General features: G+C 47.0%; 1 protein-coding gene across 2 annotated transcripts in view; it reads right to left on the bottom strand.

Moving 5' to 3' along the window:
• The window catches only part of LOC143963576 (protein FAM169B-like), an 89,605-nt gene that overhangs the window by 10,294 nt on the left and 64,883 nt on the right, over nucleotides 1–14,428 (bottom strand). For both annotated transcript variants that reach the window (XM_077473257.1, XM_077473258.1), the window contains exons 7-8: nucleotides 5,972–6,151; nucleotides 4,440–4,564 (exon numbers count right to left, since the gene is read on the bottom strand). In XM_077473257.1, coding sequence (XP_077329383.1) covers nucleotides 4,440–4,564; nucleotides 5,972–6,151 — 305 coding nt within the window. The remainder of the gene's footprint in view (nucleotides 1–4,439; nucleotides 4,565–5,971; nucleotides 6,152–14,428) is intronic.

Below are 14,428 nucleotides of genomic sequence, written 5' to 3'. Positions count from 1 at the left end.
CCTCTCGAAGCTGCCTAATAAATGACTTTAAAAACCTGTCTAGTGTGTTTTTTTTCTTGACACTTTTTCCCCCCAGGTGAATGGATAAGGGTACGGTTTACCCCATACTTATTCACATAGGGTGGGGGGGGGGCCGGGATCTGGGGGGCCCCCTTATTAAAGGGGGCTCCCGAACTCCGATAAGCCCCCCGCCCGAGACCCTGACAACCAACGGCCAGGGTTGTCGGGAAAAGGCCCTTTTCCTCATCAACATGCGGACAGGGTGCTTTGGGGTGGGGGGGGCCTCAGGGCGCCCCCTTCCCCAAAGCACCCACACCCTATGCTCGTCCCCACCCCCCTTCCTGACCAGCGGGCTGCGTGCTCAGATAAGGGTCTGGTATGGACTTTGGAGGGACCCCCACGCCGTTTTTTTTCGGTATAGGGGGTTCCCCTAAAATCCATACTATACCTAAGGGGCATTGTCGCCTCTCTCTCATGCTCGCTGCAATAGGAAAATGTGTTTTTCCTATCACAGCGAGTGCGAGATGTACAGTACCCTGTAGCCGAGAACCAGAGTGATAGGATTGCGCTGGAAACATTCTCGCAGGCAGGTGCTGTAGCTGCCCTTGTGTCGTATTTGGTCCGTCGGACCAGCATACAGACTAACGGATTTGCCGATAGGAACTGGGTCCAGCGGAGTTCCGGCGGGAAGATTTAAAACATGTTATATTTCTAGGTCCATCTGTTTTAAAAAAAAAAAAAAAAGACAGATGAAGCCCACACACGATCGGAATGTCCGACGGGATCGTCCCGTCGGACCTATTCCGCCGGAAAGTCCGGTTGTGTGTACGCGGCAAAACAGGTATACACCTAATGAGTCAATCAAGCTTGTAATGTAATACACCAAAGGGAAGACTGCCTCAGCAGACACCACCTCCAATTACATGGTGAATTCCAAGGATAGAACTCAGTAGGATTTGTTTCAAACAGGAAACCGGATAGATGATTTCTCCGGTATAATGTGATTATAAAAAAAGAGAAGAAGGGAGGCACATAGTGTGATTCCGTTTTGAAACAGGAAATATTTAAAAAAAAAAATAAAAAAAAAAAAAAAAAAGGAAATACACTCATATTTTAGTAGATAAAAAAGCACTTGTGATAAAAAGCAGTGGCTTCAACAGAGTGTTTTCTGGGAAGGCTGCCCAAAAGGTAAAGGAGTGTGTCTATGGGAATGTTTGACCATTTGTGAGGTCAGACACTGATGTGGACAGGAAGACCTAATTCATCCCAAAGGTGTTCTATCAGGTTGAGGTCAGGACTCTGTGCAGGCCAGTCAAGTTCCTCCACCCCAAACTCGCTCATCCATGTCTTTATGGACCTTGTTTTCTGCACTGGTGCCCAGTCATGTTAGAACAGGAAGGGGCCATCCCCAAACTGTTCCCACAAAGTTGGGAGCATGAAATAGTCCAAAATGTCTTGGTATGCTGATGCCTTTAAGAGTTCCCTTCACTGGAACTAAGGGGCCAAGCCCAACCCCATCTCCACACCATAATTCAGCCTCCAACAAATGATTTGGACCAGTGCGCAAGGTCCATAAAGACACGGATGAGCAAGTTTGGGGTAGAAGAACTTGACTAGCCTGCACAGAGTCCTGACCTCAAACCCGATAGAACACCTTTGGGATGAATTAGAGCAGAGGCAGCGAGACAGGCCTTCTCGTCCACATAAGTGCCTGACCTCACAAATGTGCTTCTGGAAAAATTGCAGGTTCTGGAAGGTTGCAGCTTCTTCAGTGACCACTTATTTAATTAATTGCATTAATTGTTTGGTTCACTTAAACTAAGGGGCGAAGGGATAAGTGCAACATCTTCATATATAAACAGCTTCTGGAAGAATGGTCAAACACACTCCTAAACCTTGTGGACGGCCTTCCCAGAAGAGTTGAAGCTGTTATAGCTGTAAAGGGTGGGCCAACTCAATACTGAACCCTATGGACCAAGACTGGGATAACATTAATCCGTGCGTGTAAAGCGGGGGTCTCAAACTGGCAGCCCACCAGCTGTTGTGAAACTGCAAGTCCCATCATGCCTCAGCCTGTGGGAGTCATGCTTGTAACTGTCAGTCTTGTAATTTCACAACAGCTGGAGGGCCGCCAGTTTGAGACCCCTGGGGTAAAGTTAGGTGTCCCAATACTTTTGACAATATAGTATACAGTGTATGTGTGTATATATATATATATATATATATATATATATATATATATATATATATATATATGATACAACAGCTTTATCGCAGGTCAGGTTCACCCCTTTTTCCATAATTCCTTTCCTGGGTGCCTCTTCACCACTCTTTCTGACAGTATTATGCATGTTATATGTATACACATGGTTAAAGCTCCAATGAACACCAGTATATCGCACTAGAGTTTATCTGTGTGTATGAGCTATACACATATACTTGACTGTTTATGTAGCTGTGCCATTTTCTATTTTGATATCTCCTAAAACAGGCAACGGCGAGAGGAATGCAGAGGGACAGGCTGGCGCGTCGGCCTCTGCATTTCTCTTGCCATTGCTATAAATAAACCAGCCGTCTCCTCCATAGTTGTTGTTGGACTGCCCATGGCAGGAGTGATGGGACAAAGTACTACATGTGCGTTGTCCCATAGGGGACAGAACTGTAAAATAAAAAAAATTTGGATTTTCTCCAAACCAACAAAATCAGATTCAACCATCGTCATCAAAAAAGGTCATCAACAGGACCTTTTAGGTCAGGGGTGCCCAACCTTTTTAAGAGCGAGGGCCACTCAAGCAACTTGGTAACCAGTCGCGGGCCACAATGGGCGGATAACAGGTCACGGCTACTCTATAGGCCCTCCAATTCAATCCACCTAGATGGAAGGATTTTTAGGACCGGATTGGAGGCAGGCGGGAGTAAACGGACCAAAGTCTGTTTACATCTGCCGCTCTGTAGAGGTGAATTGAGGGTCCTATTGGGTAGGGCCGATCGTGTTAAAAGGGCCTAAACTGCTTTCACATTGATGATTACCCACACCGCGGGTGAGGCGTAGTGCACCTGGGTCTATCCTGTGGATTAACTGATCTTTGCCATAGACTCTGCCTATGGCAAAAGCCGGCGCTGTACAGGAAGCATCGGCTTATGGGGTTCTGCTCTGCAGCCGTTTTCTTCCTCTACCACAAGCTTCATTCACAACACCGATGCTGTGGTATGACGGGTCGGCAACCTGTGATCTGCGCTTGCTAACCCGCCATTCCAGAGAAGGAGGTCGCAGGCCACATCAAAGGGCTCCGCGGGCCACATGTGGCCCCCGGGCAACTGGTTGGCCACCCCTGTTTTAGGTGAACAGAGGGAGTGACTATGAGCAGAGAGGTAAAACTTTCCAAAATAGGGCATGAGTTTAAAAAACTGTTAATAATTGAAACAGTTGATCTGCATAGAATTATCTTTGGTATAATTTATCTATTATAGAGCTACCCTTTAACCCTGAGAGACATTGGTGGGGTAATGCTACCATGTTAAAACTAGATCAGACAGTGAAGTTCCCCTTGTCACCCTTATACATGGATGCAGAACTTTGGTAGACTGGTTCAGCCACAGAGGTTTCATAGTTTCATAGTTAGTAAGGTTGAATAAAGACACCAGTCCATCCAGTTCAACCTGAGTGAGTGTCTACAATTGTCCCTATCCCTGTACATTTCACACTCACATCAGTCCCTACCCTCAAGAAGCCCACAATCCAAGGTCCCCATTCTTATACTAGGGCCAATTTTGGACAGAAGCCAATTAACCTACCTGCATGTCTTTGGAGTGTGGGAGGAAACCGGAGTACCCGGAGGAAACCCACGAAGGCACAGGGAGAACATGCAAACTCCAGGCAGGTAGTGTCGTGGTTGGGATTTGAACCAGCGACCCTTCTTACTGCTAGGTGAGAGTGCTAACCACTACACCACTGTGCTGCCGGTTTATTTACTAAAAACTGAGTGCAAAATCTGGTGCAGCTCTGCATAGAAACCAATCAGCTTCCAGGTTTTATTGTTAAAGCTTCATTGAACAAGCTGATGTTAGAAGCTGATTGGCTACCTTGCAGAGCTGCACCAGATTTCACACTCTCCAGTTTTAGTAAATCTACCCCATAGCATGCTTGTGTCTCAGTGTTTTTACTAGTGAACATTGGGGTTGATTTACTAAAGATAAATCCAAGTGCAGTCGCTGTAGATCTGAGGGGAAGATCTGAACTGAGGGGAAGATCTGCTGATTTCTATCATCCAATCAATACTGTCCTTGCATGTCCGTCTCTCCCCAGATCTACAGTGGACTTGCAGTGAACATCTAAATTGCACTTGTAGAGCACAGTGGATTTGCCTTTAGTAAATAACCTCCTAAGTCTACGTCTGTACATTCGTTTAAAAAAAAAAAAAGACGTAAAATGCACTTACCACAGGCGTCTCTCCAAGCTGGATTTGTAACCATATATTCAATCTTTGGCTCCAGTCACCAGGAGGATCAACTTCCCACAGACGTTCCTGTTCCTTAGGCTTATCCATAAGAAATCTTCCACACACTTAGAGAAAAAATGCAATGGAACCATCTGATCAGCTTTACTATGCCAACAAATTCAGTCTCTAATAACGCATGCCAAGAGCAATGATGTGCATTAGTGTATATCCCGCCATAAAACTATTTTGGTCTGATATTGCACATTTTTATTATAACCGCTGACCACCATCCAAATCTCGAAATTAACGAAAATTTTTGTCTGAATTTCGATTCGTAACAAAACACATCGCACGTTCTACAACCCTTTGGCTAATATGCAGTTGCAAAGTTTTGCTCCAACTCAGCCACAAGATATGCTGAAAGTCTTTTTATGCACCAGAACCTCATGCGAAGGCCAGCAATCTATGTCATTAATGTACCAAGGCACACAGCTTAGAAGGATCTTTCCTACCTCTAAGCATTAAAGTGGTTGTAAACCCTTACAAACCACTTTGACCTAGACGTAAGCCTAGATTAAGGCTTACCTGTAGGTCTAAGAAATATCTGCTAAACCTCCTAAAACAAAAAGACAGGCACAGCTGTCTATGGCGCATGCGCCGTAGACAGCGGCGCGCAGGCGCACTATCATCGCTAGCAGCATGCCGCTGCTAACGGCGATATGCCGTTAGTGGCGGCTCCTGTGCGCATGCGCAGGAGTGACGTCATCGCTGCTCCAACGCTGCGTGTGGCCGGAGCAGCGATACCCGGAAGAAGATGGACGCTCCGTGCTACAGGGGACAGCGGTGACATCACTGGCTCCTGTGTTAGGTAAGTGACACATAATGGGCTACTATGCGATGCATAGTCGCCCATTATGCTTTACCTTTGCAGGGAGACAAAGAGGAAGTAAACACATCAAAGTTTACTTCCTCTTTAAAGTGGTTGTAAACCCTTACAAACCACTTTGACCTACAGGTAAGCCTAGATTAAGGCTTACCTGTAGGTCCAAGAAATATCTCCTAAACCTACACGGTTTAGGAGATATTTGCCCGAAGACAGGCACCACTGTCTACGGCGCATGCGCCGTAGACAGCGGCGCGCAGGCGCACTGAGCGCGGCATCGTCAATGACGAAGATGCCGCGCATGTCGGCTCCCATGCGCGTGCGCGGGAGTGACGTCATCGCGGCTTCGCCGAATGACAGCGGCGGAGCTGCAAGACCCACCGAGAAGATGGATGCGCCGGACTACAGGGGACAGCGGTGACATCGCTGGCTCCTGTGTCAGGTAAGTGACACATAATGGACTACTATGCGATGCATAGTAGTCCATTATGCTTTACCTTTGCAGGGAGACAAAGAGGAAGTAAACCCATCAGGGTTTACTTCCTCTTTAATAGACAATAATACACTGGTGTTATTTTTACAATGAAATAGCATGTTTGGAAGCATAAAAAAGGAACATATGTTAGGTTTTGGTTTTAGGTTTTCTTACCATGATACATGTCGGAAGAAATGGGAAAGCTGATACCCAAAGCAACTTCCTTGGCAAACATCTGGCAGAAGTCTTGTAACATAGTCATTCCAAAGCCGCGTTTCCGCCATTTTTTCTGCACATAGATTGTGTCCAGCACAGGTAACATGTAACACTGACTGCCCCGATCACACAGGCTTCCTGGGAAAAGAAAATATTTATTCTAAGAGGACAGGCCACATCTGCGTTGTAAAGCTCTTCCTCAACACAAAATAGCTTCATAGGCCACTAATGTCACCCTTCAGATTGCCAAATCAAAAACAGGATTTTTTTGTAATGACCATCAAACTATCTAATTGGAGTAAATTGAGGGCCATCGCTTGATGATACGCAATGTAGGGTTATGCTGCCTAAAGGAAAAATGGGCACTAGGTACATAAAAGATATGATAATACTATACACTGTCACTGTATTAATGACTCTCGCTGGGAAGAGGTTAACATCTCGGACAATCAGGGGGTTAAGTGTGTGCCTAACAAGTGTTTTTTTTGTATAATGTGTGCTGTTTTTACTAAAAAAGTCTGTTTCTTCTGCCTGCTTGCGGGGAGACATCGCAGGATCCAGGGGACAAGGTAAGTAAACCTCTACATGGATCCTGCGATGCGATGCCGAGTCTGGCTCGGGAATACCGCTTTTGGTACTGAAATCTCACGCCGAGCCAAACTCGGGAATACCGCCAGGGAGGCTACCATAATAAATAAACACGTCTGCTACTTTCAAACTTCTCAGACTAACCTCCTCCTTTGACCTGAAGCAATGGATACACGCATCTAGACACTGATGGAAATAACTTTGACCTTGTTTTCTCCCACCTATGCACTCTGTGCAACCTCTCCAACTATCCTTTCCCTCTCTCTGACCACCACCTTATTATTTTTTTCTCTACCACCTCCTCTCCCTCCAACCGCCTAATAGTTACCCGTAGAAACCTTCACTCCTCAACCCTTCTCTTCTCTACTCTGCTACTGACCACCTCTGACAAAAGCTCACCTATGTCCTGGCCCAACTTAGCCACTTCTGTCTACAACACTTCACCGCCATCCTCCCTAGACAAGCTCGCTCCCCTTACTACACACAGAATCAGGCCACGTCCCCTACAACCTTGGCAAACAAATGCCACTAGAAGTCTGAAAAAACAGTCTTACGCCACTGGCACTCAAGTGCGCGGCTAAGTCTCAGAAAGATTTCAACCATTATAAATCTGCTCTCCAAAAATACAATTCCTGCCTACTCACTGCCAAGCAGACCTATTTTATCACTCTCATTAACAACTTATCCTGCCATCCCCTTCAACACTCTCTCTACCTTCAACTCTCTACTTCGTCCCCCACTGCCTCCACCCACTAACTCACTCATTGCCCAAGAGATCGCCAATCACTTCAAACATAAAATTGATGCAATTTGTGAGCAGATCCCCACTGTTCTCCATCTAACACCCCATGTCCACAGGTACAATCATTACTTCCTTCATTAAACTCGCCACTATAGGCAAGGATGAATGAACTTTTCTCTAAAATCCACCTTACCACCTGCCCCCTGGATCCCTCACAATTGCTGCATTCACCCTCTGGCTCTATTCTACATTCCCTAACTCACATCTTTAATCTCTCTCCTCAGGCAGCTTCCCAAACTCTCTAAAACATGCATTAGTCACCCCCATTCTTAAAAAGCCCTCACTAGACCCCACCAATCTTAACAACCTACACCCCTTCTCCTTGCCCCCCTTTTTATCCAAACAACCAAATGAGTGACCGCCTTGCCAAGAATAACCTCCTTGATCCCCTTCAGTCTGGATTGTCCCCTCAACACTCCACTGAAACTGCTCTCCTAAAACTCACAAATGATCTGCTAACAGCTAAATCCAATGGACTCTATTCTGTACGCCTACTCTTAGCCCTTGTACACACAGTCGGAGATTCCGACAACCAAATCCGTCAGAGTAATTCCGACGGATTAATTCCGGAAGAGGTCCGGAAGTGATGTTGCATACACACGGTCGGACTAAGTTGTCGGAAAATCCGATTGTACATAACGTGATGGCGTTATTTCGTTACAACGGGACTACGTTCAGGCTAGTAGCCAAAAGCTTTGGTCTCGGAATTTGATCTGAGCATGCGTGGCACTTTGTCCGTCGGAGTAGGCTACACATGATCGGAGTATGTCCAATAGGAGCATTTTGTCTGAAAATTTTACCGGCAAGTTGGAAAATTGGTCCGTCGGATACTCCGACGGAAACAGTCCAATGCAGACCACAGACCGTCGGAATATCCGACAAAACGGTCCGATAGGACACATTCCGACGGAATCTCCGACCGTGTGTACAAGGGCTTAGACCTCTCTGCTTCCTTTGACACAGTGGACCACCCCCTCCTCCTCAAAAAACTCCACGTCTTTGGTCTCCAAGACTGTACTCTTCGCTGGTTTTTATCCTACTGCACCTTTAGTGTCACTTACTACTCTACTGCCTCCTCTCCTCTCACTTTCTCTGTCGGGGTCCCCCAAGGTTCTGTTCTTGGACCTCTCCTATTCTCCATCTACACTTCCTCCCCGGGTCAAGTAATAGCCTCCCATAGCTTTCAATACCATCTTTATGCTGACGACACCCAAATCTATCTCGCTACCCCTCAGCTCACTCCTTCAGTCTCCTCACCTATCACTAGCTTACTAACAGACATATCAGTCTGAACGTCACACCAATTCCTCAAACTCAAATCTATACAAAAGTGAACTCATGATTTTCCTCCTCCACGTGCCTCTGTCCCTGATCTCTCTGTCAAAATCAATAGCACTACTATCAGCCCGTCCACGCATGCCAAGGTTCTAGGTGTAACCCTGGACTCCGAACTCTCCTTTCGGTCCCACATCCAAACACTTTATAAATCTTAACTCATCTCAACCTCCGCAACATCTCCTTTCTAACCAATGACACCACAAAACTCCCAATTCACTCCATGGTCATCTCCCGCCGACTACTGCAACTCCCTCCTCCCAGGATTACCATTAGACCCCTTTCACACCACACCGCCCATAGCGTGGGTTTTGCCGGCGGTATTAGAGCGCTGCCCCATTGATTTCAATGGGGAGCAGCGGTGGAGGAGCGGTAAACACACCGCTCCTTCACCGCTCCAAAGAAGCTGCTGGCAGGACTTTTCCCTGACGTCCCGCCAGCACACCGCTGTAGTGTGAAAGCCCAATGGTGCAGCTTTTTTAGGGCGGATTGCAGGCGCTATTTCTAACGCTATAGCGCCTGCAAAATGCCCCAGTGTGAAAGGAGTCTTACACAGGCTATCCCGCCTTGAGTCCATCATGGATGCTGCTGCCAGGCTCATCCACCTTACTCTCTGTCAATCCCTCCACTGGCTTCCACTCACCCAACAAATTAAATGAAAAAAATTCTAGTAAAAACTACAAAGCCATCCACAACTCAGCCACCAGCTACATCACTAACCTAGTCCTAAAACACCAACCTACTCGTTCCCTTCGTTCCTCCCAAGACCTCCTGCTCTCTAGTTCCCTTGTCATCTCCTCCCATGCTCACCTCCAGGACTTTTCTTGAGCCCCTCCCATCCTCTGGAACTCGCTACCCCAATCTGTCTGACCATCTCCTACTCTGCTTGCTTTTAGACAATCCCTGAAAACCCTTCTCTTCAGAGAAGCCTACCCTGCCTCCACCTAACAACTGTACTTTTACTTTCTCTATCAGATCATCCCCCACAGCTATTACCTTTTGTATCACTTGACCCTCTAGATTGTAAACTCTAAGGAGCAGGGCCCTCTGTTTCCTCCTGTATTGAACTGTATTGCAACTGTACTATTTGCCCTCATGTTGTAAAGCGCTGCACAAACTGTTGGTACTAAATAAATCCTGTATAATAACAACAACTTCAGTAAAGAACTTTTATTGTTACATACATCTTGGCCTGGTCTGAGGTCACTCTAGGACAGTGATTGCAAACCTTGGCACCCCAGATAATTTGGAACTACATTTCCCATGATGCTGATGCACTCCGCAGTGTAGTTGAGCATCATGGGAAATTAGTTCCGAAACATCTGGGGTGCCAAGGTTCACCATCACTGCTCTAGGACAACCTTAAAGGGGTCCATGCATACATGGCGTATGCCAAGAAGAGGGCTTATTAGGGAACAAGACAAGTTAGAGAAGATACGGTACTTTTGTCTAATGTGCAGTGAAGCTTTTTGAAGGAGGCTATATTGCCATTGCCAATGGCTACAGTAGCAGTGGCGAGTGCAAAAGCAGACAGCTTGTTGGGAATTGATGTGACTTGGCACAGGCAACAGAAGGAGCTTGTGTGCTCAGGTTCCTTCCCTAGCAACCAAAACTCCAATACTGATTCCGACTCACAGCGCAGGCAATCCTAGGGACCCAGCCTGGAAGTCACAGAAGATGGAGTGAGCCCTTGGGGGAATAATAAACATGGGTTATGTGCAAGCTACCTAGTATTTAAGCCTACTATACAAATCAGTGTCACTGGGAGTGGGGTGACGGGTTATTGGGCTGGTAGAATCCAGTACAGAGCAGAAATGCTGCACCATACAGAGACACAAGTTTTGAAGTGTATCGAGGAACTGTCATCCATTGTGTACAGAGCAAAATGAGTTAAAAAACTGTGTCACGGTTTACAAGGAGTTAAAGTTATACTAAACACACACTATTTAATTGACATTGTCAATGCTATTTCTGTATATGAATGATGGCGCTGTAATTATTTTAATTTAAAAAAAAAATCTAAGTACCCTTTTCCTAATTGATATACAGCTGTCACAAGACCCATCTCTCTCCCAGCCTGTCTGCAGGGAAACAGTGGGGGGAGGAGCTTCTAGTCCTCTGCTGCTGGTCACATGACCTTGCTCTTTCCCAGCCTGTCTGCAGGGAAACCTAAGTAGGAGGAGTTTCTAGTCCTCTGCTGCTGGTCACATGACCCAGCTCTTTCCCAGCCTGTCTACAGGGAAACCTAAGTAGGAGGAGCTTCTAGTCCTCTGCTGCTGGTCACATGACCTTGCTCTTTCCCAGCCTGTCTGCAGGGAAACCTAAGTAGGAGGAATTTCTAGTCCTCTGCTGCTGGTCACATGACCTTGCTCTTTCCCAGCCTGTCTGCAGGGAAACCTAAGTAGGAGGAGTTTCTAGTCCTCTGCTGCTGGTCACATGACCCAGCTCTTTCCCAGCCTGTCTACAGGGAAACCTAAGTAGGAGGAGTTTCTAGTCCTCTGCTGCTGGTCACATGACCTTGCTCTTTCCCAGCCTGTCTACAGGGAAACCTAAGTAGGAGGAGCTTCTAGTCCTCTGCTGCTGGTCACATGTTCAAAATGAAAGCCTTTAGGACACAGAGTAAAAATAAATAATTAATATCAATAAACTGTTTTAAATGGTCATACAAATATATATTTGAAATACATTTTTTTTTTTTTTTGGCAGCACCATGGTTTGGGCAGATTTCTGCCAGTCACAGGTTGTGACGCACCTCTCCAGCCTGTGTCTTAGAATAACAGGGAGGTAAAGCCTCCATCAATCTACATGTAAAATTCCACCCCATTGTGTTTAGCTGGTTGGTGGACATGGAGGAGGAGGGAGGGAGTGGGCTGTCATTTACCATTGTGTATACACCCACATGGGTGGCTCTACAGTCACGTGGGCTGCTCAGATGTGATGGGAAGAAAATGCTCAGGGTAGAAAATACACTGAAAACGGAGTATGTGCAGGGCTGCCAACACTGCAACTGCAGTGGGGACGTGGACAGAAGAGGGAGCTGGAGAACAGTAGGCACACGTCTACGCCTTTAACCTCAGATTGTAAGCTCCTTGAGGGCAGGGACTGATGTGAGTGCATAATAAATTTGTAAAGTACTGCGTAAATTGATGGTGCTATACAAGTACTTGAAATAAACTAGAAAATGTTGTAAAATGTATTCAATAGCATTTAGGCTGGGTTCACACTGAAGCGATGAGAGAACACCACGAATCCGCGGCAGGTTCCCGCATCGCATGCCTCCCGCCGGCAGTTCACACTGCCCTATGCGGACTGCTGGGAGTGTCAGTGAAACCTTAATGACACCCCCAGATCAGTTCGCATATCGCAGTGCGATCTGCAAACTCGGACAGGAATCGGATCGCATGGTGTGAACACCCATGCGATCCGATTCTGCTGCGGACCAAAAAAAGGGTCCTGTGCGAGTTTGGAGCGGGTGCGATGTGAATTCAGCCATACTATCTGTATACTATCTGTATGGCTGAACTCGCATCGCACAGAGATCGGATGCGATTTACACTGCAGTGCGGTGCGAATCACATCCGGGTCTCCCAGCCGCAGCAGTGTGAACCCAGCCTTAAACTCTCCCATAGGAAGCCAATAGATGAACTGAGATAAGGTTTATGACATGGCCATGTAGGGGTGACAAAGTGGAGCATTTATTCTAATAACTCTTTAGCATCTGTAGCACCCTGGAGTTGAGGCAGGGTTGCTCCTCACACATTTACTTACCAGGAGTAGTCAACCTGGTTGATTGTTAGAGATCCATTGATTTCTCCCCAAGTCTGGCCTTTTTTGCACTTTTCTCTTCTACCACTAGGTGGCTGGGTACTTGGTGATACTAGATATCAGAAGGGCAACTCAAGGTCAGGTTATGGGTATATGGGGTATCTCAGCCAATGGGCAGGGGTTTTCTTGGATTCCTTGGCCTGCTGGAAAAACCTACGGTATATATTCGGGTCGAGTCGGGCGATCCGTTTTCTGTGCCACCTGGAGGGCCGTCTGGGTGGATGTGTGTCATGTTGCCCCGGGCTGCTAGGCCGGAGATTGGGCCTATCCCAGGGGCGTCTGGCTGCTAGGCTGTCTGGGGGCCTATCCAAAAGCAAGAGAGTAGCGCAGGGTTGGGATTGCGGCTTGCAGTCGAACCAGAGGTGATGGTTCTGCCAGCCAGAGAACCTGTTGTGGTCGGAGATAGAGGGGAAGCTGTTGCCACTAAGGGACCAACCACCTTATTACCAGGGACCACAGTAAGTAACTGAAGCAAGTGCCGGAGCAATATTCTCACCGAACGGGCACAGTGGAGAATCAGAAAACTTGAGGTGGTGATCAAGTCAAGGAACCCAGCCAGCGGAGGTGAGGCTTGCAGAACAGCCTTGTGTGTCAAGCCAGGGGCCGAGCAGGCCAGTGGGGTGAAGCTTGAGAAGTATCGGGAGTGCCAAGCTAGGGACCCAGCAGAGAAGCGCAGGTGACACTTGAGGAAGATACCACCGTAAAGATTGGAGGAGTTCAAGGGATTCAGTGGCAGTGAATCAGTGGGTCTAGTGAGAGACCTGGAGCTCAGTGGGCTGAAGAACTACAAGGAGATGTTGTAGTGAAGGTGAAAGAACTGTTAGCCCTTGTACACACGTTCGGAGATTCCGACAACCAAATCTGTCGGATTTTGTCCGAAACTGTTGTATACACACGGTCGGACGAAGTTGTCGGAAAATCCGTTCGTTCAGAACGTGATGACGTTATTTCGTTATGACGGGACTATGTTCAGGCTAGTAGCCAATAGCTTTGATGTAGGGATTTGATCTGAGCATGCGTGGCACTTTGTCCGATCGGAATTCTCTACACATGATCGGAGTATGTCCGATCGGAGCATTTTGTCAGAAAATATTTCCGGCAAGTTGGAAAATTTGGTCCGACGGATATTCCGACGGAAACAGTCCGATGCAGACCACACACAGTCGGAATGTCCGACAAAACGCTCCGATCGGACACATTCCGTCGGAATCTCCGATCGTGTGTACAAGGGCTTACACTTTGTGTTAGGAACTGTTAAAGACTGTTGCAATAGGAGACAGCATTCCTACACGTGCAGATGTGGCTTCTTGCTGGAGGCCTTTCCCTGCACAACTGTCCTCTTATTGAAGTCTCGGGGTCTGCTAATTGAACTTGCAACTGCTAAAGGTTGGTCTGGCCCTAACCCTCTTTCCCCCATAAAAGTTTTTTTAAGAGAAAAAAAATCATCTTTTTTGCATTCAAGAAGTGTCTGGCGCCCAATAACTTCCACCTTGCACCCACTATGCCTCCCAACCCACCACATACTGAAGGATGGCAGCATTCTCTGGCCCTGAAGGTTCTCATTAGACTGAAGGAGGCCGGAGACCTTGCTACAACAACTAAAACTTCCCCTACCATGTAAAGGGTTAAGACTTGTGGGCTGGCTAGCAGATCACATTCAGTATGATGGAGCAAGTCAGCAGACTCAGTTTATTGTCAAAACACACAGTGGATGTTGTCGCCTCCGCCTGATGAGACAGTCAACAGGAGGTAATTATTTCTGCTGCTTTAATGCCGGCCTTGGCACCGGAGAGGCCAGAGGAGATCTCACTGCCAAAAAATGACCTTGTTTGTTAAAAACACTGACACAACCAAGCAAGAATGTA

The sequence above is a fragment of the Lithobates pipiens genome, unplaced genomic scaffold, assembly GCF_037356315.1.
Source record: "Lithobates pipiens isolate NorthernLeopardFrog02 unplaced genomic scaffold, aLitPip1_a1.2 Scaffold_8, whole genome shotgun sequence".
NCBI lineage: Eukaryota > Metazoa > Chordata > Amphibia > Anura > Ranidae > Lithobates > Lithobates pipiens.
This window is presented reverse-complemented; position numbering and strand designations above follow the sequence as displayed.